Source organism: Cryptotermes secundus, unplaced genomic scaffold, assembly GCF_002891405.2.
Source record: "Cryptotermes secundus unplaced genomic scaffold, Csec_1.0 scaffold1928, whole genome shotgun sequence".
NCBI classification, from domain to species: Eukaryota; Metazoa; Arthropoda; class Insecta; order Blattodea; family Kalotermitidae; genus Cryptotermes; species Cryptotermes secundus.
The window spans coordinates 35,620-61,356 of NW_019740681.1; the positions used below are offsets into that span (position 1 = coordinate 35,620).

The window sequence follows — 25,737 nt, forward strand, 5'->3', positions numbered from 1 at the left end:
TTCCTCCCTTAATGCCAGAGACCAAGGTTCACACTCACTCACCCTATATGTATAGAATAACTGAGAGAAGTGGACTTTCCATGTATTCAGAATATTGTGAGAATCTGTGAACAGATCACCATTCTCATCCTTGACTAAGTTACTTCTAGAATCGCAACACGTCTTAAATTCATGCATTCCTCTATTCTTACTGTTCGTTGTAAGCTCACCGAGTTTGTCTCTCAGATATCTGCTCTTCTTATTCCCGAAATGCCTGTTCACATTATCCCCATTTATTTCGCTCGGATCCTGTAACCCCTGCAATTTGGCTTGTTTCCTTTGATCCAGTCATTTTGGGCATCCTTCGTCGAACCATGGCTTACGCTCCTTCACTTCACTTCACAATAACCTAGACTCTGTTTGGCTGAGATTTTGATATCCTCTCTAAGAGTCTCCCAAGCGCCATTAATATCCACCTCAGTGTCCAAGTTTTCCAAAGCCGCGAGCCCAGTTGAGATTTCAACGCGATACTGCTCTTACCCTCTGCAACTCTTTGTCAAATAGTTATAGAAATGGGGGTTGCAACTTCATAGTTAATAGAACAGGAGTACTGAGAAAGGAGTACAATTTTGACGTGAATATTCTGTGTGTGTGTATATATATATAACTGTAAAGATAGTGAATTGTGATAAAGTGTACTGAGTGTAATGTAAGGTAATGTAAACCCACCCAATTTCGTGATTCCATTATGCATCCGTCTGCAGATAAGAGTCAAAAAATAAACTACGAAACACGCACCAAATTTCATGGAGAATACTGAGTGTCATATCACGAAATTGGGTAGATTCGGTCTACATACGCATACCCACACTTACCCTACATATCCATCAAACTGCACGTACCCTACATGGCTATGCATTGCGATGATGCAAAAACGACCGACAAAATAGATTTTAGACCGCAAAGGTTTCTCAGCTCTGCATTCAAAGCCCTGCGTGTGGCATGTTCTCTTCACAGACAAGCCTCTGAACAAAGGCTCAAATTCCAACCGTAAATTCCATTCTGCAGCATCTCCGGTGGTTTCCGAGGCATGGAAATGTCGCTCCACATCAGGGGTGTACAAATCATGGCTGGAAACTTCGTTACGGACATAATACGTACAATGGTAGATACACACAGCGTAAGATTAAGTTTAATCTGTTGTGTCAATGGCAGTAAATTAGTAATTTAAATTCTAATATATTGTAGCATGTAAAGACCCGTTGCTAAGTAGCGAACGGAAACAGGCAACGAAACGTCAGCTGCTAGGCAGCAGATACCTGAAAACAACTGAACGGTGGCCAGTCGGCAATGGCGTGAGCGTGAAAGCTGAAGAATCTCCACTGTCAAAAGCCGTTACCAGGGAACGACTACGGAAGTCACTGCAGGTTGGACGACCTAGAGATGTCCCCAGTATGGTGCTCCTAGGGACTATGGTTCACAAGCCGCATAAATGCTTCTGATACGATTAGCCCTTGAAGCTTCCAGTTCGGACCGGACAGGAGCAACCTCGCTGGATAGCACACAGGAAAATAGTTTTATACACCTACACATGGGAAGTGGTAGTGGCTGATGAATTTCAAGCTCCGGCTGCTTTACTTCTGAAGGAAGAGCTTCCATTACAGAAGGGGCTGTGTGCGCTCCAGAGCAGCCTAGCGGCTACACCGACCGAGGTATAGTACTCGGCTCCCGAGAATTCCAGAGAGTTTCATCATCGTCAGTACCCATCCTCACGCATCTTCCCACGTGTTCTAACATGCTGACTGCGGTACAGTATCTCCACATGCGCCATACTAAGTTTACAAGATCCCTTTGAAGCTCAGTCCAGCACAATCGTTCTTGGTATCTGGCGACTACTCAACTTCCTCTCCAGGTTATATAAAAATCCAATCCGTACCTAAAAGAGAACACACTGCAGCTCCATGACAGAGCCCAACCGGTTAATGCTGTTTAGGGAAACAGTCACTGTTTATTGTGAGAACCATACGGAACATACAAATGCACTGTGTGGGCAGAATGCACAGACTTTATATGTATGAATTCAGTCCGTACCTCACAGGAAACACATTACGTCTCCGCTACAGAGACCAACCGGTTAATGCTGTTTGGGGTAACAGTCGCTGTTTATTGTGAGAATCATTTGGAACACATACACACAATGTGTGGGCAGAATGCAGAGTTTAAGGCAGGTGGTATATAAGTTTACCACTGTGCTTCAATGGGTTAATCTGGCACAGGCCATCGGCACCGTGGCGCACCAACCAGTTGGTCAGGAGTCTAAATATATGATTCCGAGTATTTGCTCGCTTGTTTAAATTTGGTACAAGAGCGACCGGTCGCCTGTTTCTCGACCTACATGCCACAGAGTTTGATGTACTGCTTACCGCCTGGGACTTGGCTTTGAAACATTATAAGGAACTCCGGCCATCCACTTCTAGTAACCTGTAACACGTACTTGCCATCATGCAAAGGTCTCGCCCTCCTGTCGCTCCTGCACATGCCTGCAACCCTGAACAACAGCTTCCTGTATTTCATGGACCTACGTGTACAAAGGAAACTGCACACACGCAGTTCATGATACACGTGCCACTCTTTTTTAATGTACCAAACTCTTTCTGAGTAAACTGCAAACTAACATAAAATGTTTCGACGAGGGCTGTAAACCGCGAGCCATTTAAGAGGAGGCCCTGACGTGTCATGACGCAAACTATTCGGCCCGTTGGCACTTGACGCAAGCCAGATTCACTTAAATACTTCGTGCGTTCCGTATGGTTCTCACAATAAACAGCGACTGTTTCCCCAAACAGCATTAACCGGTTGGGCTCTGTACCGAAGACGATGTTTCCTATAAGGTAAAGGTAAACAAACTTGTCCCAAGAAAACACGCATGTGGGAGTAGAGGTATAGGCTCCACGCATTCTTAATCTAGGTGCTAGATGGATTTCAGTGGTCAGGTTCACGTTCCGACCGCTTCACCCCTATGGACAGAGCCACCGGTATCCACTGGATAATATGGAGGGTGGCCTCCATAGCCGATCTGGTCGCTGTGGGGATGAGAAAGCTCTCTTGCCCCTGCCGAGAAACGAACCCTCGATTCGCTGGCCGTCCAGGCTGTAGCCCGTTGCTGCAGAGACAAGATATCCCAGCTTCCTTCTCTCTGCGCTAGGAGCTCCAGCTTTATGCATTATTCAGAAGAATTCCAACGCTTCAAAACTACAGCGTGATTCAGTGTGGGGTCCCGGAGTTCTGTACCGAAATAGGGTTATGTTAAGTTCGGTCATTCTGTATCCCTGCAACAGGCCGTCGAGGCTCCCATATTTTCTACACAGTTGGTTCACAGATGGCGGTGTGGTTGTCAGCCTTACGTGCCGGCCGCCCTTTACCCCCAGGAAGATTCCGGGTCTTAATTTCTGTTAGAGGCTGAGTCGACCCCATGGCCATAGTACTGCTAGAAGGATTAAGTAAACTGAAAAATGCTATGACCTCATGACCTCACGGGGAATGGAACGCACTGTACAAGAGCGATAAAGCTCCGGTAACGACGCGAACATATTCCTGTCGGACGGGGCAGCAGGTGATGTTTTCGTGCTGAGTATTACAGAGGCCGCCCAGTGCGGGACACAGTTTTCATTCTGCTGTAATGGAAACGTAAAGGCAAATGAGAGGAAGTTAATGGGTAGCCTGCACACTGCAGCTGACAGCACGTATCACACTGGTATGCAGTTCTTACGCAGCACTGGTTTTCACACACTTACAAAGAAAATGGGAAAAAAGGAGTGAACGAGATAAAGGCACGGAACGGATAGCAAAGTTCGAGAAAGAGGACGAAGGACGAAGAGAAGGAAGAAATTACTATTTTCGTTGAATTTCAACGGAGCCTCGCAACAGCAGAGTAGACCTACTGCACTGATCTTTCAGAGCTCCTAGGAAAGGAATACGAAATAATAAAAGTAAACTTGTCCCCCCGCACCCACTGGATAAGAGGCTAGGTGGGCCCCAGAGCCGGTCTGGACGACGTGGAAAAGATAAAATTCTTGTCCCTACCAGGACTCGAACTCCGACCCCTTGGTCGTTCATCCCGTAGCCAGTCGCTATACCGACTGAGCTAACCCGGACCCTAATACGTATTAGTAGAAGTACCAGTAGTAGTAAAAAGTACAAAAAAAGTGAAGCTATCCCTGTAGCAGGCCGTGGAGGCCCATAGGGTTGTGAGACGTTGAGGTTGTCAGCCTTACTCGCCGGCCGCCCTTTACCCCCAAGAATATTCCTGGTACTTATTAGAGGCTGAGTCGGCCCCAGGGCTATAGTGCGGCAGGAAGGATTAGGTAAGATTAGGTAAATTGAAGAAGTCCATCTCATCGGGATTCGATCCCGCGACCTTCTGGCTTGTAGCACAGTGCCTCAACCAAGTACGCTACCGCGTGCCCCCAGTAATAGTAGTTGTAAACTTTATTATTACGTAGTCTCTTTCCTAAGAACGAGAGCATCTACAAGCTGCTACAAGATTAGTTAGTAGTGACGGAAAAGACGGGTGAAATTCAACAACAAAAGCGCAATACTTTTCGAAAACCAGTGGCTGCAGTGGACAGCACGCGCGAACTGTTCCGCGTGGAGCTGACTGCCAACATACAGCAGCGCTCCGCTGGCTGTCAGCAACACATCGAGTCCCTGCGGTAGCACATTCGCAGGCCGTCGAAACTAGTGCAGCACTACGCATGCGAGCATGGCCCGGCTTTCAAGCTGGCACATTTACCTTCCCGTCGCAGGGTTTCGGAAATGTTGCAGACACAGACAACGCGGCTTACGATGGAAAAATGAGTACCAGAAGAGAGGTATGTTATATCCTGCTACGAAGAGAAGGCGAGACAAGTGGTGTGTGAAACTGGTCGGGCAACGGCAACAGTAGGAGTCGTCCGGAAGGACCTTGTTAATTGCGTCGCCATCTCTTCGTTCGAGGACAGCAGGCCACATAAACGAAGTGTTTAGGAGGAACTGTCTCCTGCTACTCACCACCCGCGATGCCCACGATGTCCTCGTCTGTGGGGGCCGGCGACAGAGGGCCCGGCCGTGCCGGGGGCGGGCTGTCCGGCCGTTGCCGGGTGGAACACAGTCTGCGACTGGGGTAGTGGAGCCGCCGCGACCAGCTGCCCTGCAACACAACAGCTTCATTGCAAGCGATCGTGGCCAAATGCAAAGTACTATGGGGTCATACTCCGGACACACGTGAGCTGGCACGAACCCAGGCACTCAGGATCTCCTGCCGTTACCGAAACTGGCTCCATGAAGCAGAGCCCACCCCCGCACATCCTTATGATCCTCTCTCCGGCGCAACCGCCTTCTCTTCAGGTTCTCCAATTCAAATTCCACACTTCCACCTGCCCTATGCGTGCGTGCTACCTGTCATTCCAACCCACCACATGCTGTCTACCTTTGTCCCTCCATACGTAGAGTGAATACAGTTCACCCCCTCCCACAAATGTTCAGAGGGCCCGGGTTCAATCCTAACCAAGGGTTCTCACGTCTCCTTTCAGTCTTCCCAGACCATGAGAATGACGTCACCGTTTCCTTCCCGGATATTCATTTTGTTGTCCTTAATAACAACATTAATACTAATTATTGTTATTGGTTCAGCCGGAGTTCGACTCCCGGTGGGGCAAGAATTTTCGCTTCTCCATGTCGTCCAGACCGGCTCTCGGGTCCACCCAAATATTTTTGCTTAAAGCGAGGTACGGCGATAGGAGGGGGTGGTAGAACACTGGCAGTTTTGACACTAAGAAGTCGATCGCAACCTGTTTGAAGTTGGACATGCCTGTCCTATACAATATGTACCGCGGGCTCTTTTCTCGGGGGTAAAGCGGCCGGGGCGTGAAGCTGTCCACTCACCTCCAACTAGTACTGAGGTCAAGAAAATGTGGATCTATACATCCACTCCCCATACACCTTCATGGCGTAGTGCTTAATTAGTTAAGCATAGGGACAACTTCCCCCCCCCTTGGCACTACAGCCCCAGTGGGCCTAGGCCTACCTCCATGAACTTCTCCGTTCACGTCGGTTTTTCTAGATCTTAGACGTAGGGTAGGACTCCTTTGGCGGGTGATCAGCTCGTCGCAAGGCCTCTACCTGTACACAAACACAGAAAAACGCACACAAACATCCATGCACTGAGTGGGATTCGAACCCACGATCCCGGCTTCCGAGCGAGCGAAGACAGTGCACGCCTTAGACCGCTCGGCTACCGTGACCGGCCAAGGACAACTTTACCTTACCTTTATTGTTCTGCCTTTATGGATCAGAATTAGCATCTGCACCCCTTTAATCGTGTTTAGACAAGTGGCACGACGCCCTAGACGGGTGATCGCTTCACCTCCCTTTGCAGGAAAGCACTAACGGGGAGAAAACCTGACATATCTATGCCTCGGGTCGGAATCGAACCCGCGACCCGTGTTCGAGAGCAATCGAAGCAATCACGTCCACCGTGATCGGATCCACAACTTTCTGTAAATAACCTCTACACCCTATATACCGTAATTAAACAATCAAATTTCCTCTGCGTAGACAAGGATTGGCTGTAGACAAGTCGCGACCTTACAGCTGCTACATACACGTTTACATTTGCATGCGCAGGTGTGTAAACACGCGATACAGATCAACTGATCTGCTGACCGCACGCGAATGGCGAACACAACCACATCTGTCGGCAAGTCAGGAAACTGCTCCGCTTCCGCTGGCTTTGGGAGTTCCGCTTCTCTCTACAGCTTTTGTCCCAACCGGTTACTTCCCGATCCCACTGCGTGGAATTTACTGACTAGAACGCGGTCGCCTGTGACGTAGGGAGACCCGCTGAAGCACTGTACACCCCTGCTTCGACAGTGACCTCTCCATCAGTGCTCTCGCTTCAGGCGTACTCCCGTGGACAGGCCGCTGCGCAAGCGCATATCCGCCACACTGCAGAGAAACCTGGGCCAGAAGTTCAGTCGGGCAGCAAGGGAGAACAAGATGTGGTTGTATTTAACGTAATTACGGCCTTCCGTCATGGCTCTCTGCGCTTCCCTTCGGTCATTCCATCTTTATTTTGGTCTTTCACATAAGTACTCGCACCCTGCCTTATGGCATGTGATGCCGTACAGTCAGGTAAACAACCTGCTGCTTCAGAGCAGAAGTGCATGTGGCTAGTTCGGAAAGAGCTCGACGTTTCACAAGAACACATCGCGGTAGAGGAATAAACCAAGCGAGAAACCAGCACACGTAGGCGTCAACCTGAGTTGAGGTGGGATTGATTTCGACCCTGAAGACAAAGGCGATGAGTCTCGGAAACGTCGATTTCTCTCCGAAGCAGGAGAGGGCAGCAAGAGAGCAATATATTACTCCGAACCGTTGGTACCTATGTACCAGACTGCACGACTGCTGTTCGAGCGCCCTGAACACAACAGTGTGTGTGTGTGTGTGTGTGTGTGTGTGTGTGTGTGTGTGTGTGTGCGCCATTTCCAGTCTGGACTCTCATGCCTTGTATTGTCACGGCGGTACCTTCTGGAATATATCGACGTGCAGTCTGACAGATATTTATCAACGTTTGCTGTTTGCTGTGAGAACCATGCGGAACACACAAATACACTGTGTGGGCAGAGTGCAGGTCGACTAAAGTTACGGCAGAATATTCCGCGCTCTACATTAACAGTTCGTGTCCAGTCCATTTCTAATCTTATTTCCTCTGCTAAATGAGTCACACGGAGCCAGGTTAACTCAGTCGGCACAGCGACTAGATTAGGGGCTGGATGACCGAGGAATCGGTTTAAGGTTCGCGGCTGCGGGGGCAGGGGATTTTTGTCTACATCACAGCGTCCAGACCGCCTGTGGGGCCCACCCAGCCTCCCAGTCAATATATCGGGGGTCTTCTTTTTCCCCGGGGTTAAACGGTCGGGGCGCGAAGCTAACCATTCACCCCCATGTACTGCTGAGGTTAAGAATGGTGGAGCTAACCTCCACTCATGTAATTAAGCACAGGGGCAACTTTACACCTTCAGACAGCGCCCCCTGCTTAACATCACACAGCTCGAGAAATCCGTCAGGGCGAAGGGAACAACTGCCCGGACTCGTATTCGGGGGCTGCTTCGTTAGAATCTGGCCGGGCTGCCGGCTTCTTCCTCAGTCCCTCCAGACAAATGCCGACACCGTACCCCGAACAGCTTCCATCACACCGCCCAGCTCACGTACGGCAGACGTTAAGATCCACTCTCAGTCGTCTCCATACAATTTATAACGAAAAGCACTTTCTTTTCCTCCAGACTCTACGTGACCACGCCTAACGGACCGAGAGAGGCTGGGACTAGTGCTTCAGGGCAAATTTCAGAGGGTATTGCATTACACAAGGCGCACCCTCGCGTGACTATATGCTCGTTACGTAATGCTAATGCTCCAAAATGCAGTTCCTCCTTTGTTTTATGGAAATTGGCCTTGGGAACTATTAAAAGGATGCAACGACGGATTGGTCCTATCTGCTTTAACATTTTTTAAGTACGAGTGAGACAGCGAGAATTATCTGCAGTCTAGCTGCAACTGTCAGTACAGCTGCCATGAGGCATCGATACTGCCCTCCACCACGAACAACTTCCAGTGGGTTCTCTACCAGCCAGATAATGCGAGTAAAATTACTCACTTGTATCATTTTGCTTTCAAGGCACAAATTTCTTCTGAATACATAAAAAAAGAGTCTCTACCTCACGGAAAAACTGCGTGTCTGTAACAAAGCGTTTGGTAACATTAGAAATCTCTGCATTCTGCCCACACAGTGTATTTATATGTTCCGTATGGTTCTCACAATAAACAGCGACTGTTTCCCTAAACAGCATTAACCGGTTGGTCTCTGTAGCGGAGACGTAATGTGTTGCCTGTGAGGTACGGACTGAATTCTTATATATGAAGTCTCTGCATTCTGTCCACACAGTGTATTTATGTGTTCCGCATGATTCTCACAATAAACAGCGACTGTTTCCCCAAACAGCATTAACCGGTTGGGCTCTGTACCGAAGACGTAATGTGATTCGTGTGAGGTACGGACTGAATTCTTATACATAAAGTCTCTGCATTCTGCTATACAGTGTATTTATATGTTCCGCATGATTCTCACAATAAACAGCGATTGTTTCCCAGACTGTGCGGCAACTTATCTGGCAGAACTGTAACGCGTGCAGTTTACACTCAACTCGGTAGGCGTTGTCCCTCTGCCCTGCCAATACGACTCTGTCACTCAGCTGCCGTCTTGGCGAGCACTTGCCGCACCAAACTGGGCGGGGCTGAGACAAAGACAATTCTGTTCCGCGAAGCAGAAACACTGGACGTTCGAGCAGAAGGTCTCGAGTTCGAACTAGCAGGATAGAATGCGGTCCCTATATTTCCCGACAATACAATATGCATTAATTAATAATGAAATAGAAATATTGGAGTAGGAAATGACGTGGCTTAATTTGAGACACTATATCGACACACGCATTCAGTGACTGAGAAAAACCATGACAAATCTCAACCAAGACAGCCGATAACCGTGTTGAGATCTGAACCCTGGACCTCCAGAACACGAAGCGGGAAAGCCACCCACTAGGAGCGAAGTTCGGTTCGGCTTGTCTTCTGACCTATATTCGGTTCAAACCTCGGACGGGAAACCGTCTATATGGATTTTTCGTGATATTCCTCAGTCTCTCCAGACAAATTCCGAAACAGTATGCCAGATTAGGCCATGGATGCGTACTTCAAAATTTTTCCCAATTAAACGACCCTGCCATTAGCTACTCGCACAGGCCTTCAATATATATTGTGTACGTGCTCATACAGCATAGAGGAAGGCGTGGGATTTGGTAACAAACAGAATCTACCAGTTACCCAGTGCTTGTGAGACGGGGCTCAACCCTTGAACCAGTGAGAGGCATTCCTCGACTTGTGAGTCGCAGAGGGTGAAATCGCATAAATCGAACATAACTGTCCCTCCTCTGCTCGCATTCCCAATCCACTCCTTCGCATTGCTTGAAATCGGTCTAAATTAGTTGACTGCATTAAAATGAAATCGCATTTTGCGACCTCGCTTATAACGAGGGCTGCCTGGCCGGCTGTTTTGGGAGATAATCGCTGCTGCTGTGAAAATCATATGAATTTCATAATGTTACAACAGGTAGTATATATAGTTACCACTGGGCTTCAGAGGGTTACCTATGCTAGTTTGGGCTCCTGAAGCTATGACTACTGTCATATACTCGTACAGGAAGCGGCCGTGGTCTACTTTCAGGCTCACGGGAAACACAAACCCGGAAATCTTGAACAGAGAACTGATCGCATAACTCTCCGTTAAAAGTCCGGGTTATCTTCCGAAATTAACTCGCCCCATATACCTCGACAACTCTGTAAAAATTACGTATGTACGGATTCCGAACGAGACTGTACATCACTCCCCAACCTGACAGATCGATATGTTGGCACCTGGAGAGAAGAAACTCGGCATATTTAGGCCCCAACATTGTTCCACCGCGCGTCCGCTCAGACCCTAAATCCTAACGAGGCCACCTCGTCATTGCACGGGAAATACAGTAAACGCTCGCTGATCCGGATTAATGACGCAAAAGACAGCACTAAAAGACAATAAAAACTTAGAAAACAAATAAATGGAAAATTTAATGATATGGGTAAAGCTGATGAAAATAAATAAAAATATCAGTGTAGCAATTTCTTCCTCTGTCAGCAGCTGAAATCCAGTGTCTCCTTCATCCAGTTGAAACCAATCTTGGACATTTTCTTGCGTGGTTTCAGTCCCTCCAGCTGCCCTCAACAGTCTGAAAGTCCTCTTGCTCCTAAGTCTCATGTATCTTTTAAAGTACGTACTCAACTGTGAACAGAATTTTTCATTTGCCATATTTCGATCCGGATTAGCGAGGCTTTACTGTATGTTGATAGCGGCCTCCGTAGTCTAGAGGTGACGTTCCCACCTCATGACTCGTAGTACGCGGGTTCAAATACCCGGCGGAGGTCGTCGAATTTTTAAGGGCGGAAAAATTCAGGGAACAAGTCCTCCGGGAGGGACTTTAAGCCGTGGGTCCCGTGTCGTAGCTTTACGGCATGTAAAAGAACCTCATACCTCCAAAGGAGGTCACTGAGCAAAATTGCGGACGTTAGCCGCCCAACAGCAGTCACTAATACCTCCGGTAGATGGGGGAAGCATTATAGATACTTCTCAGCCAGTAGAGCCGGTCTCGCTGGCTGGGCGGGACTGATGGTAAGTACCAATACCGGTAGGATATAGAGGCTGGTAGAAATCATAGAGGGAAGCACAATGGACCACTACAGGTCTAAGTGCATGGGGAAACCCACCCTCTCTAATAACTAACTAAGTACTGTATGTTGATATTATGCAAACAGCTTGTGAGACTGTGGGCCGGATTCATCTGGCTCAGGATAAGGTCCAGAGGAGAGAGAGTTCAAACCAAGCGAGTGGTCTTGGGCAAGGAGTTTCTATGCAGGCGGCTGGAGGAACTGTGAGGAGCACTACCGTCTGGGAAATGACGCCGTGTAGTTAGATACTTTCGAGGGAACATACTTTCTCTATCTTCAGGTCGAAGAGCAAGCAGAGCCACTGTACTTGACGCTTAAGTGTTGGCTTACTCTTCCGCCTCTTACAGTGGAGGCAGTACATCTCCACTTCTACCAGACTACACGGCGTCACATCCGCGACTGCAGTAAGCTATTCTTCAGACGTATCGGGTCTTATGGGACGATACAAAAAAGGACCACCCACCTAAGGTAATATTCAGAAACTCCACGCCTAGAGACAGATGCCTTGCTACAGGAATTACGGTATTGCTTATAGGTTATCGATTCTGCGACTTAATGGACATTTCTCGTGTATAGGTTCTGTTTACTTCCCGTAACAAAGAGAAACTCTGTCCGCCCCGGCGAACAAACAATATTACTGGGTCACATGACAGGCTTTTATCAAGATTATTAATCGGCTGCCAGAACAGAAGCGCTGAAGTCAGGCCTAAGCCACTAAGACAGGAGTAAATATACGAGGGAGAGTCAGTAAATGGGTCACAAATGGATATAAAACGCAAAACATTCGATATTCGAACACGGGAAAAACATTTACTTCTCAACAAATCCTCCACCAACATTGAAACATTTCTCCCGTCGCTTTACCAGTGCGTCGAAACCCGCAGCACAGAAGTCTCTTGACTGTTGTCTCAGACATTTCCGCGCCTGCTAGGGCATCATCTGCGACTTTCCAACGTCCTTAAGAGAATTTCTCGAGCCAGTTGTGAACTGTTTTACGCGACAAACATTTCCCACCGCATACAAAAAACGGTATGAATATCCTTTTCATTGAGTCCTTATGCCTACAAAAAAACACAGCATAACAGAACGCTGCTCTTTATTAGTAAACTCCTCAGGCATGGTCGCCATTTTGACTATTGAAACCAGCCTTCGAACATGGGCATACGCGTCTCCTACCTTGATTGTCATGAAGTTCGGTTCTGCTGTTATCTAGTGATACAAACAGAAAACCTATTACGTCCATTATACCTGTTTTACTTCCATTTGTGACCTATTTACTGACTCTCCCCTCGTATGTACCCCCTGCTTTAACGTACAGAAACTCTGCATTCTGCCCACACAGTGTATTTGTGTGTTCCATATGGTTCTCACAATAAACAGCGACTGTTTCCCCAAACAGCATTAACCGGTTGGTCTTGTCTTTCCAATACGCATGTGATGTGTTTTCTGTACTCGTATGATGGGAACTAAATGTTTAAACGTTATTCAGACACCCTTCAGACATCACTGTTAGGGAAACCTCGTGAAATCTCTTGAATTTTTAGTTACCGACTGCCGGCTAGAAGTCAGTGTGCATCCGAAAGGTCCTGCCATCTCGACACAGGTTATCTTGGTTTCCCCTGTCATAAAGGAAGTGCTGAGGGTGGTTCCGAATTTTCGCTGCATATTTCGCATGCAGAACCCCCCTCACAGACTTAAATTTACCAAAATTAAACCCCCTCGATGTGACGGCCCTCAAATAATTTTTCCTGATTATGAAGTTCGCCATTCAGAAAACCACAAGCCCGCGGCCCCTGTCTGCAGCCGCTGCTTCTGACCTTCATAATGTCTTCACTTTCCCACTGCCCTTATCAGAAGGGCGAGCGGGCGAAGTCTGAGAACCTACAAATAATATGATATTCTCCCCCCCCCAAAAAAAAAAATGAGGTGCCTAACTTCTCCCATTACCTTCCGATTTCCCCTAGTACTTATTGTCTTCTCTCCCTCCCGCTCTCCCTTCCCCCTGCCATGACAGGACCAACAGCGCTATATTCACTACCGAAAATGCACGCGATGTGAAAACCAAACTGCAGAAACTATTTTCATATCAGACAAAGGGCAAAACTGAGAAAATTACAGAACGTCGAGTTCAGTTAGGGTGGTGAAATGGCGGATATTGGTAAGGATGGCCGTATAGCAAGCTGGGGAAGATGATACACATGGAGCGTTTTCGTTAATAAACGTCAACGAAAATTACATCTTGGAAAACGAAGTCTGGCAGTATATTATTAAAATGGATCTAAGTATAATCGGTTTAAATATATGATTTGAACTGCTGGGCCCTTGTGACTCCATACGGCTGGAGATTTCCCATCTGATTATGGAAAAACAGTGAGTGAGCTTATACCGGAGCAGGGCTCTTCTTTAAGAAGCTGACAGTCACCCAGTCAGTCAGAGTTCCCACTTTCCTTTCAATGAACCCGCGGAATGGAGGCGCGACAAAGAAGCGCTGTCTGGATATGGGCACGAACCCAGGATCGCGAGGTGATCAGGACCGGTTTATAGTGGAAGTTTATACTCTGGCGACTCTGTACAGTCTGCTGCAAGACAAACCGTTTCGCCAGCGTGTACAATCCAGTGAGCTCGTCTTCGAACAGACGCATTAAAAACTGCGATTCAAAAAGAGGTCAAGTTAGGTGGGTCTCGTGTCACCACGGCATGGCGCGTCCTCAGGTTGCGGGTGGAGGTGACGGTCTCCAGATATGCTGGGTAGCTGCGCATATATCGAATAAGCAAACGCAAACAACCGACAAGTTGTGGTCCTCCAGCTTGGGGACTGGGCGTGGGGCTAAAGACTTCTCACCGTAAAAAATAAGCTTGTTACGAAATATCGCAAAGGGCCTCGAACCTGGACGGATTATCTGGATAAACGGCCTAACCTAAAGAAAATGGTCATGAGATTTTATTAAAATGGATCTTAAGAGAGATGGGACGGGGTGGTACGTGGACTGTATCGATCTGGCTCAAGAGAGGAACCTGTGGAAGGCTCTTGTGAACACGGTAAAGAACCCTCGGGTTCCATAAAATTGCTGGGCTGCACAACAGAGCGGCTTCTCAAGAAGGGCTCAGCACTACGGAGCCAGTCAAGATTCAAAAAAGGTCGCACATCCTTTCGGAACTTTCGGACCTAACGCTATCTCTTTCACATATATGAGGCATACTTACGGCAGTCAGAACATGGAGTACCCAGACAGCACCACGATGCAAACTCGAGACATAATCAAGCAGCCATCCTGCGGAATGAATTAACAGACGGAGGGCTATTTTCTGGGTGATAGCGCCCTGTTGTCTGTTGGTAGTCAGCCTCTCTGTGGCTCTACAGCCCTCTGTTGAACCTTAGACGCTTTCTCAGTTTCTTGATCCTATACAGTCGATAGCACTCCTTGGACCGGGGATCAGCCCGTCGCAACGCCTCCAATTTCAGGCTCGAATAAGCCGAGAAGGATACCAGCGTGAAAGCAGCGATGTTCCTACGAAACGTCGGTAGACTTTCAACGGACTACACGACGTTATATTCCAAAAGACAGTACTCTTCATAACCACCGCTGTGAGAACCTCAAATCCTACAAACTAACAAACGGTATTAACCAAGCATTCAGTGTTAGTTTAACAGCATGTAAAACAGTTGACAGCCCAACCACAATGGTCGATATGTCGGCGGCGCCAACAGTCTGCAGCCCTGCACTGTTCTCAGGCATTTCACAGTGAATAATACAGAGTACCACGCTCCACAGACAATGGTCGAGTTCGGTCTGCAATTCTTCAGCGCTGTCACACAGCTTATTTTCGTAAAACTCTACATTCTGAAGACTTCTAAAGCCAGTAGTTATATCCCAGAAGGCACGGCTTATGAGGACCTCAAATCCTACTGTGCATTCTGCCCACATAATATAGTGGATCCATACATCCACTCCCCCATACGTCTTTATCGCGTAGTGCTTGATTACTTAAGCACAGAGACAACTTTACCAGTGTCTTTATATCATTCCCACAATAAACAGAGACTGTGTCTCGAAACAGCATTAACCGGTGATGTGTTTCCTGTGAGGTACGACTCAAACTTATAAATAAATAAACCGGCTTAAAGACGGCACAAATTGCAGTTCTCGCCTACCAACATACTCGTACGTGATGTGATGACAGACCACAATGACACCATTCGCATCTTCTGATTGGCTACTCACGGCCCATGGCAGCACGCTGACAAGTGCAGCTGCACTGCAGACAATTCTTGTCACGATTCGGGCTGCTACCAAAATTCCACATGCGCCCCTCCAAATATGTATCAACATGAAAATTTCACTTTAACGCAGCTGTTCCAGCGTTAATATAAAAACTGTGATCACACGCAGCAAACCCAGTCTCTCCTCTTCTCATAAAAATATCCACCTCCTGACGTTTCAGCGGGCAAGGGTCTCTCCCTATACACATCTCGCGTATCGACACGCGCAATCCAGTGCACGCACCTGGGCAGGCTACTGCACGCACAGCACTCGCAACGGCACTAAATTAACACTCATCTAATTAGTATTCGCAAATTTGTTTCCTACTTCACAGAAAACACAATGCGCTTCCGTTACGACGAAGAACCGGCGAATGCTGTTTAAGAAACCCTGCAGATATTTTTAATGTTAAAGTAGGTGGTACACGTAGGTAGCACGGCGGAGCGCTCTACTGCCACTTGCGTGGAACGGGATGTCCGCCGATCCGTCCGTAATCCATCTACACGCTGTATCTCCGTGTCTCGCCACTGGGCCTCACGGAGCCCGCGTCGTACAGCATGGGAGAGACAGAAGAATTACAAAGGCCTCAATTCCGGGGAAGCTGATGGTTGCTCACAGTTCACTTAACCGCCGCCACTGGTTCCTGTCCTAAGCCAGCCCTATCCAGTCCACTACATTCCATCCAATTTCTGTAATGCTGTCAGGTGCATGAGCGTGACTACAGACGGGGTTTGGATTGGTGACTGCATTTACTGAACACCCGTTAGTACATGTACCTTATAACGCTATCGCTAATATCCACGCTTTACAAATCCATTCAGTACGCGCTAAGTCCTCTCAGTCATTTCCTTGTAACGGATCTCAACAATTGACACTCTTCAGCTTCTGCGCTCACAGATGACTCACTGCTCCAATCCTCCTGCTTATAACATCTCGCCGAGGACTGCGCAGAGAACGCCGCTCCTCTGTTGTAGTTCAATTGTTGCTTATTACGAATCTGTTGCCTAGCAGCGGAAATTGTTTCGTTGTTGCTTTCTACATGCTACAATATATCAACTTTAATATCATTCTCCCATCTACGCCTTGGTTTTCATAGTGGCTCTCTCCTCCATGTTTGCCCATCAAAACCCTGAACGATCTTTTATTCGCTCACATGCGCTCTATATTCCCGACCCATCCAATCCTCCTTAACAATACACCGACCACATTACACAGCCCTACTTGTGCATATACATATGTGTGCTTCGCGCTAACAGACCACGCAGTAAGAACCCGAAAGATGGGTCTGAGGTTGTGTGTACGGTCCTGGCTTCTAGGATACAACCCTGTGCAGTCCATTGAAAGTCAACAGAAGTTTCGGAGGACCATGTCGCCTCCATGTTCAAGGTCGAAGAATATGTCAAGCAAGAATGCAGCAGGATTTCCTTTGTATATTTCTCGTTATATTTGTGGTTTTGTGAGGGGCGTCACTGGCACACGGCCATAAAACCTTTCGAAAGCGCATACCGCCCCAAGTTTCAAAATATAATCTTCTACCCTGAACATGCAGGCAATATGTTCCTCTGAAACGTTGGTACCTATTGAACTAAGCTTCATATTCACGGCCGTGAAAACCTCAAATGGGTTCCTAATGTTGTTTAACAGCTGGACCGATGGGAGCCGTCCACTGTCCCTGTAACAAGAACCAAATTTCCCGCGTTCTCGTACACGCAAAAAGTTAACGAAATTCCTCACTGATGCTACAACTTATTCATCCGAAGAAACGAAAAGCACAGGCTATTCGGTGCCTCGGCAGGGATACGAACCGAAAACGTCACCTGCACGCCGCATATTCGTGGTTTCCTGCGATTCTCTGAGACTGCTATTAATTCAGACGTTTAAGAAGACTTGGAGCGTTAAGAAGAGGCAAATGTCAGCACTGAGCAGTATCCATGCAGCTGGGAGCCGTCCGTAACCTGTCACCTCCCACTGCCACCAGTTCCTAGCATTGCGCTTCTGCATGTTCAGCCTATCATTCTTATACTCAACAGTTCTCGGGATAATAACAAAGGCAAGGAATTAAACCACCGATTGCTGATGCTTTGAGAATTGATAATCAATCCAATTTCACTGTGTAACTTTCCCAGGTGGGTCCCCTCAGGTTGCGGATGGAGGAGACGGCCTCCAGGTATGGAGGGAAGCTGCGAACATATTGAATAAGCAGTAGCGGACAGTCGAGGAGGGGTGGGCCTCCAACTTTGGGGTTGGGCATGGGGCTAACAACTCCTCGCCGTAAAGAATGAGCTTGTTACGAAAATTCTCAAGAGGCCTCGGACCTGGACGGATTCCTTGGATAAACGACCTAAGCTAAAGAAAATGGATATGAGATTTCGTACTTGGAATGTTCGAAGTTTGTATAGGGCAGGTTGGCTCAGGGCAGAGGCAGAAGAAATCTTAAAATATAAGTTAGATTTAGCGGGAGTACAGGAGGTCAGGTGGGACGGAGGTGGCACTGAATCAGCAGGCGAATATACATTTTTCTATGGAAATGGGAATGAAAATCATGAATTAGGTACAGGTTTTTTGTACATAAGAGAATCGTATCAGCAGTTAAGAGGGTAGAGTTCGTTAGTGATAGGATATCATATATAACACTAAAAGATCGCTGGTGCGATATCATCGTTACGAGTATTCACGCCCCAACATAAGATAGAATTGATGACATAAAGGATAGATTCTATGAAGAACAAGAACATGTATTTGATAAATTCCCGAAGTACCCTATGAAAATTTTGTTAGGAGATTTCAATGCCAAAGTAGGGAGGGAAGACATCTTCAAACCAACAATTGGAAATGAGAGTTTGCATGAAATTAGTAATGATACTGGAGTTAGAGTAATAACCTTTGCCACATCAAAAAATCTGTCACAAGTACCATGTTCCCACATCGCAACATCCATAAATTTACTTGGACATCTCCTGATGGGAAGATACACAATCAAACAGACCATATTTTGATAGGCAGGAGATGGCACTCAAGTACACTTGATGTCCGATCATTCAGGGCAGCAGATTGTGATACTGACCACTACCTGGTGGTGGAAAAGGTTAGGGAAAGACTGGCAGTGAGCAAACGAACAACGCACAGAGTTCATATGGAGACGTTCAATCTCAAGAAATTAAATGAGGTAGTGGGTAAAGAGCAGTATTGTGTTGAAATCTCAAACAGGTTCGCGGCTTTGGAAAACTTGGAAACTGAGGTGGATGTTTATAAAGCTTGGGAAACTATTAGAGAAAATGTAAAAATTGCTGCCAGAGAAAGTGTAGGTTATTATGAACTGAAAAAGAATAAGCCATGGTTTGACGAAGGATTCTCAAAATGATTAGGAGAAAACCTGCCCCAGTGCCACTTTGTCCACCATAAATCCCACATGAGTTGTAAGAGGGGGAAATGACAGGAGAAAACTGCAAATATGTTTCATAATTTGTACTCTTCACCAGATCAGTCAACAAATCAGGATGAGCGGGCATGTAGCACGCATGCCGAAATGATAAATACCTACAAAATCTGTCGGGAAATCTTATGGGAAGCCACTCCACATAACAATCCACAACCTGCATAAAAATACTGAAAATGCATTTCATGGAAATAATTTGACTGCATGGAGTGGATTCACCTGGCCCAAGAACCTCCCGGCTCCATTTCTTCGCCAGACGAGCGACTTTCCGCTTCTGCAAGTGTTCTCTGTTCCGTGGAGTTATCCCTTGATATCGGCCAGCGTCGCGAGACACCTGCATCCGGGCAGGGGCTGGCCCAAAGCAAGTGATCCTGATCGCTTCAAACTGCAAGGAGCGCGGTGCGTGACGGAGAGACGGGGAGGCTGTCCGGGGGGCAGATAGCTAAGGAAATTGGACGCCAGGCTGACGGCGCCACTCTCCTCTGCGCATCCGTCGAAGTAATGCGAACCCCCCCCCCACACGAAGCAATGTGCCAATTGCCCCTAAATCAAGTGTAAGCGCTCAACCACTGAGTGGTCTCTCCCACCACAGGACACAAACGACAACCTTGTCCCAAGCCAGATCCGAACCCGCGGTCTAAGACCTCGGCGAGGGTGGAACAAAGCAAACGGTGTAGTGACACAGTTACGCCCTTCCTTCATGTAGCGGAAATTGCGGACGCGCTTCCAGCAAGATGTCTCCCAACGCAAAGTAAAACTGTATCTTATCAGTACATTTCGGCATTGTCTCACTAACGCAACTTCCGCAACGTGTCGAAGGCTGTATTACTCACCTTTGTCTCACGCGCTCATCCTCAGGCATATCTTATGTTGTATGTAACCTGTTCATTGTTTTCACTCCCCGACTGAGGCAAAAAAAAGTAAAGCTATTCCTGTACCAGTTCGTGGAGGCTCACAGGGTTGAGTCGTCGAGGCTCCCACATTTTCTCTAGACAATCAGATCACAGATGGCGGTGAGGTTGTCAGCCTTACGCACCGGCCGCACTTTATCCCCGGGAAGATTCCTGGTACTCACCTCTGGTAGAGGCTAAGTCGACCCCAGGGTCATAGTGCGGCTGGAAGGATTAGGGCAATTTAAAAATCCAACGACATCATCAGGAATCAAACCCGTGACCTTCCAGCTTGTAGCACAGTGCCTCAAACCAACTATGCTACTGTGTGCCCCGCACGAACATTTTTAAACAGTTGAAACGTATGTAAGTTTTGAGGTTTTCACGGCGATGACAATGAACAAAGTCGTCTTCTGGGTTTAGGCACCGTGTATTCTTCGTTTTGGCCGACTGCTCTCCGCATTCCAAGCCATTCAACTGCTCTGAAGATGGAGGCGCTACGTTCCTCCGAAACGTCGGCCAAAACGAAGAATACACGGTGCCTAAACCCAGAAGACGACTTTCTTCAGTTGAAACGTAGTTTCTAACAAATTTTCTTCCTGCTCCCTTGGAAGAACATCAAACAGTAGCACCCAGGGTCGCATTTTGATCAAGAACTTACTTCCTTGCCTTTACGAAACAAGAAGTGTCCAAACTGTGGTCTGGTCATACGGCGAATATATTACAGTACCAGAATCATTTATGTGCCCATGTAGGTCTACATCAAAGCAGTATGCAAGTCCACCGACGTTTCGGAGCAACGTGCAGCCTCCATCATCAACACCGAAGGGAAAACTGGTTTATTGCTTGCCCTCCGAAACGTCAAAACACGTCTACGTGCATTGCATGCCACCGCTGTGATAACCCAAACACAAGTCTATACAAATTTTCGAAACTAATTTGCCATTTCTGGTGCTTTGCATCTGCGACAGATGAACATCAAGGCCTTTGCACTTTCTGCTATATTATTTATTCATATGTATATCATGAAACGACGCTGTGAGTAGCTTCGGCTATACCGGCTTCTAGCGAGCTTGGGGACCANATGTGACATTAAGGGAGGAATACAGACTGAGGATGTTTGAGAACAGGGTGCTGAGGAGAATATTTCCATCGAAGAGGGATGAAGTGACAGGAGGTTGGAGAAAACTGCATAATAAGGAGCTTCATAACTTGTACTCTTCTCTAAGTATAATTAGAGTAATCAAGTCAAGGAGGGAGAGTATGATGGGGCATGTAGCACACATGAAAGCTAAGAGAAGGGCAATTAAAGTTTTGGTGGGGCAGCCAGAAGGAAAGAGACCACTAGCGAGACCTAGCCGTAGGCGGAAGGTTTACATTATAACGGGACTTAGAGAAACAGGAAGAGGTGGTATGAACTGTATTAATCCGGCTCAGGATAGGAACCAGTGAAGGGCTCTTGTGAACACGGGGTAATGAACCTTAGGTTTCCATAAAATAGTGGTAAGTTCTTGAGTAGCTGAGCGACTGGCGGCTTCTCAAGAACTTGGTTCCATGGAGTTAGTTAGGACCATCAATACGAAATTTGCAATGACCCATCTGCATACAGAAATCCACTGCACGTTCCAACCAGACTGGACGAGCGAGCGGTGCCCCGCAACATTCACCTCCACCTACTCTTCAGCTGCAGAGTCCGTGCCCTACGCCTCGTCACATACCAAGCATGAGAGGTACATAGCGAAAGTGAAAGTCAGACAGGCATTTCATTATGGGGGGGGGGCATAACTTTGTTAGAAAGTTCCCAGGCTTCTGTCATTGTCACAAGGGCAGTGGGAAAGTGAAGGCGGTATGATGGTCAGAAGCAGTGGCTGCAGACAGGGGCAGTGGGATTGTGATTTTCTGAATGGCGAGCTGCATAACTGGCAGAGATAAGGTGGGTTTCAGAGCAGGAGGAGCTTAACTATTTTGAATTCAAGGAGGGAGCGCTACATGAGAAGCACCCAGCAACAAACCGGAACTCAGGAACCATCTCAATATTTCCCTTATGACAGGGGTAAACCAAAGAACCCTACGTCGAAATAGCCGGTCGCACAATGACTTCTGCAGTCAACATCCGGACCCAACTTCTTCCCTCAGTTCTCAGCTTCGGGCTTTGCACTCGAGTACTGCACATATTTACGCACTGCAGGGCTCGTACAATACAAACGAAAACAGAAGTTATTCCGGAAACTGTTGTGACGGGTAAGGGGTTAAATGAGTTCTGAATCTGATGACTGGATTCACTGAACACTCACAAGTCGTAACTACAAATAATTATAACATTCTAAAGATTACGGTAAGTGTAGCACACAAAATCTTCCATATCTACTTTCACTAGTCGTTGCTACGTAACATATTTCAACAATGGCTATGCCTTTGCAATGTTTTCACTATCCGTTTTCTGGCAACGGATTTTAACATAGGAACTATGTATATTAGTCACACTCCATGAAATCTTCTTGCCATTTGTTGTTCAAATCTCCTGGGACTACCGATCCTCCAGAACTCGGCCTAGTTCTCTAAGGCTCATTCTCTTAAAGTCAAACTCAAAGTTATGTTACGACTCTGCACGGACCCCATGAAAACACCTTTCATTCTTGGCGCGTTGCCTGGCACTGGATGTCTCTCACTGTTGCCACGCGTTTAAGCGGGAAGGCGTTTACCAAGCTGTTGCCTAGCAATGGATATCCACGTTACAGACCCGTCGAGTATTTCCTGATATCAAACACTCAGAAGGACAAACTTCCAGGAACTCATAAAAATAGACAGACAGTATAATGTACACGTAAGTGTAAATACTGAGTTCCGCTACTTGATTCTAGTTACACTTCATCCCTGAAGATGGAGGCTCCACGGTCTTCCGAAACGTCCATAAATGTCTACCGGACTACACGGCGTCACATCCCAGAATAGTCACCGCTGTGAGGACTTCAAATGCAACAAAATGCAAATCCATGAGCAGAGAAGAGAGCCTCTCAAATATGAATGGACTTCTGGGTCGCTGTGCAGTTTCCCTGCAGTAAGTGCACAGCGTGAAATCGATACTCAGTTCACAGACCATTAGCAAATCTTATGCGGTACAGGGTTCAGGAATTTGTAGACCTTTCCTGACGTGAGAGCCTAGCAAATAATATGCACCCACCCATGCTCATGCTTTCAGGCAATGAGATGACCGAGGTCTTCTTTTGGAAACTTCTGGTCCTCGCCTCCTTGCTCGGCGTAGCAGAGACTTTCCTTCTGCTGGATACGCTTCAGTTGCTAATGTTGCTTGCAAGGGCGTCCACGTATTTGCAAACAGAACTAGTTCTCTTAATCATATTTTAACCGATACTTCTCAATTACCCAGTACGCATGCGTGTGGTTGGCGTGACTGCACGCTCGTGCTCACTTCATAAGTTGCCTTTTGGCTGGTGAATAAGCACTGAACTCAGTACATTTACTGCTATTTGTGGGTTCATTTAACGGCGCTCTTAGCAATTCCGGTTACGCAACGTGAAATGGTAGGCCAATGATTAATGAAGGGGAAAGGATGTGGTCGTAGCCAGACTTATGGCACTACCTTGGCATTTGTCTGGAGCGACTGAGGAGCAGCACGGAAAACCTCAGTCAGGATAGTCGCAGTCTCGGCCGAAACTCGAACCGGACTCATGGGTCAACTCGCTCGGTGTCCTGGTAAACTGACAGGTACCTACGTACCAGACTGGACGGTGTCGGATCGGGTTTGTCGATCACTTGGCACGGAGTAGCCGAACTGGGTCGCTCCACGATATAAGAGGCCTTCAGTCCTCTGTCAGGTAGTTCCTGTGCCAAAGCGCCAGTGTGGGGGGAAGTGGAGGAACAGCTGCACGCATTTTCCACGTCGGAACTGGATGAAGGCCAACGAACGGACAGTTCCACTGTCTCCAAATAAAACTCCGCTCTTACAAGCTCTCCTACCTGGTTCGTACGGGGGTTCATAGCCCTCCCCGCACAGTCAGCCTGGATCCAACAGTACAGGGGTACTGGTCATGAGCCCCAGCAGACAGACTGACTGACCGTCAGTTACAACATGACTGACTTTTACAGCGGTACTCTGCGTTTTGTATTTATGAGGGTGGGGTGGTATGGACTGGATTGATCTGGCTCAGTACAGGGACCAATGGCAGGTTCTTGTGAACGTGGTAATGAATCTTCCGGTTCTTGAACAGCTGAGCGACTGTCGGCTTCTCAAGAAGGGCTCAGCTTCATGGGGTTAGCTCGTTAGCTTTCACTCACCGCGTGCGTGCGTGCGTATGTGTACAAACACCCACACACAGAGACTTATATCAATTTACAGCCCCGAAGTTTTATGCAGTTTTCGCCATAAACCGGAACTTAACTGACCGAACCAACAGAAGCGAAACTCAGTACAGGACTGCTAAATGCTTTCCACAGTTCACTAATGGAGTGGGCCCTAGAACACTGTTGCAGTAAACTAGCTCTTCTTGCAGTATCGAACAGCGAGGTCCATCCGCTCGCTTATCGGTTTCCCCTGCAGTAATCACTTGCGCTCGTTAAACAGCCATAACCACACGCACTACAATGAACGTCCGTGCGCCGCTTGCTATGCCACAAACCCTCGCTAATCCGGAGTGACTGGAGGTGGGAAGTCATCCGGATTAGTGAAGCAAAAGGTGACCCTAAAGACAAAAATGAAGTTACATAGCATAAATAAACGGAAGATATAATGATATGAGTAGTGCTGATGAAAATAAATAAGGAAACATCACTGCAGAGAGTCTTCACTACAAACCGTAACAATACAACAGATTTATTCATCGACAGAGGACTCGGAAGTTCTACTTGTTTCGGAACGTATCAATGTTCCGTCTTCACAGACGTGTGATTCATCTGCCTTACTAAATGCCACGTGTCTCTTAAAGTACTCGTATGTACTCAACTGCGAATATAATTTTTCTTTTTCTTATTTCGATCCGGTTTAACTGTGAGGGTTCTACTGTAATTCACACATACAGTACAAGTTGCAATCCCAACCCGCCTAGCAAACTCACATGAAGTTACTAACACACACTTATTTATCCCTCTGATGAATCCCGAACTTGCACCTAAATAGCACATGAACATTCAGTGTGAACCTCACAGGAGGAGTCGGTAGAGCGGCTGGCTACGGGCTGGGCGGCAAGACCTTTGCCCTTTCCGCGTCATCCAGACCGGTTCTCGAGCCCACTCACGGGTAAAGCGGCCGGGACGTGAAGATGCCCGTGCAGGTCAAAAATACGTGATCTATACATCAACTCCTCCCATACGTCTTCATGGCGTAATCTTTACGTCACAGGAAACATCACGTCTCCGCTACAGACATCAACCGGTTAATGCTGTTTGGGGCAACAGTCGCTGTTTATTGTGAGAACCATATGGAACACATACACACAATGTGTGGGCAGAATACAAGAGTTTGTATGTTACACCACGTGGTACAGACACTGTGGCTTAAAGTATTAAGATTACAGATTTGGGCAAGGGGAACCACTGATGATAGCTTTTAAGCTCCAATTATAAACAACTGAAGTTGCGGGGGCGGGGCGGAGAGATAAGGCAGATTGCTCCGTACCCACAGGTGTGACAGCATCTTCACTGGGCCCTAGAAACCGACGGCACTGCAGGTCAGGCTACATATCTGGCCAATTCTACACATGTTCACACTATATGACACATTATGTGAGCACAGGACAAGGTTGGGGAAGAATTTCGTCTCAAAATCGACTGAACGGTTCACATAAACGATCCGTAACTCTATGTTCAT

General features: G+C 47.3%; 1 protein-coding gene across 1 annotated transcript in view; it reads right to left on the reverse strand.

The window, feature by feature from the left end:
* The window catches only part of LOC111872601 (calcium uniporter protein, mitochondrial), a 69,063-nt gene that overhangs the window by 35,619 nt on the left and 7,707 nt on the right, over positions 1–25,737 (reverse strand). Inside the window, exon 2 of the mRNA XM_023866669.2 lies at positions 5,029–5,167. Coding sequence (XP_023722437.1) covers positions 5,029–5,167 — 139 coding nt within the window. The remainder of the gene's footprint in view (positions 1–5,028; positions 5,168–25,737) is intronic.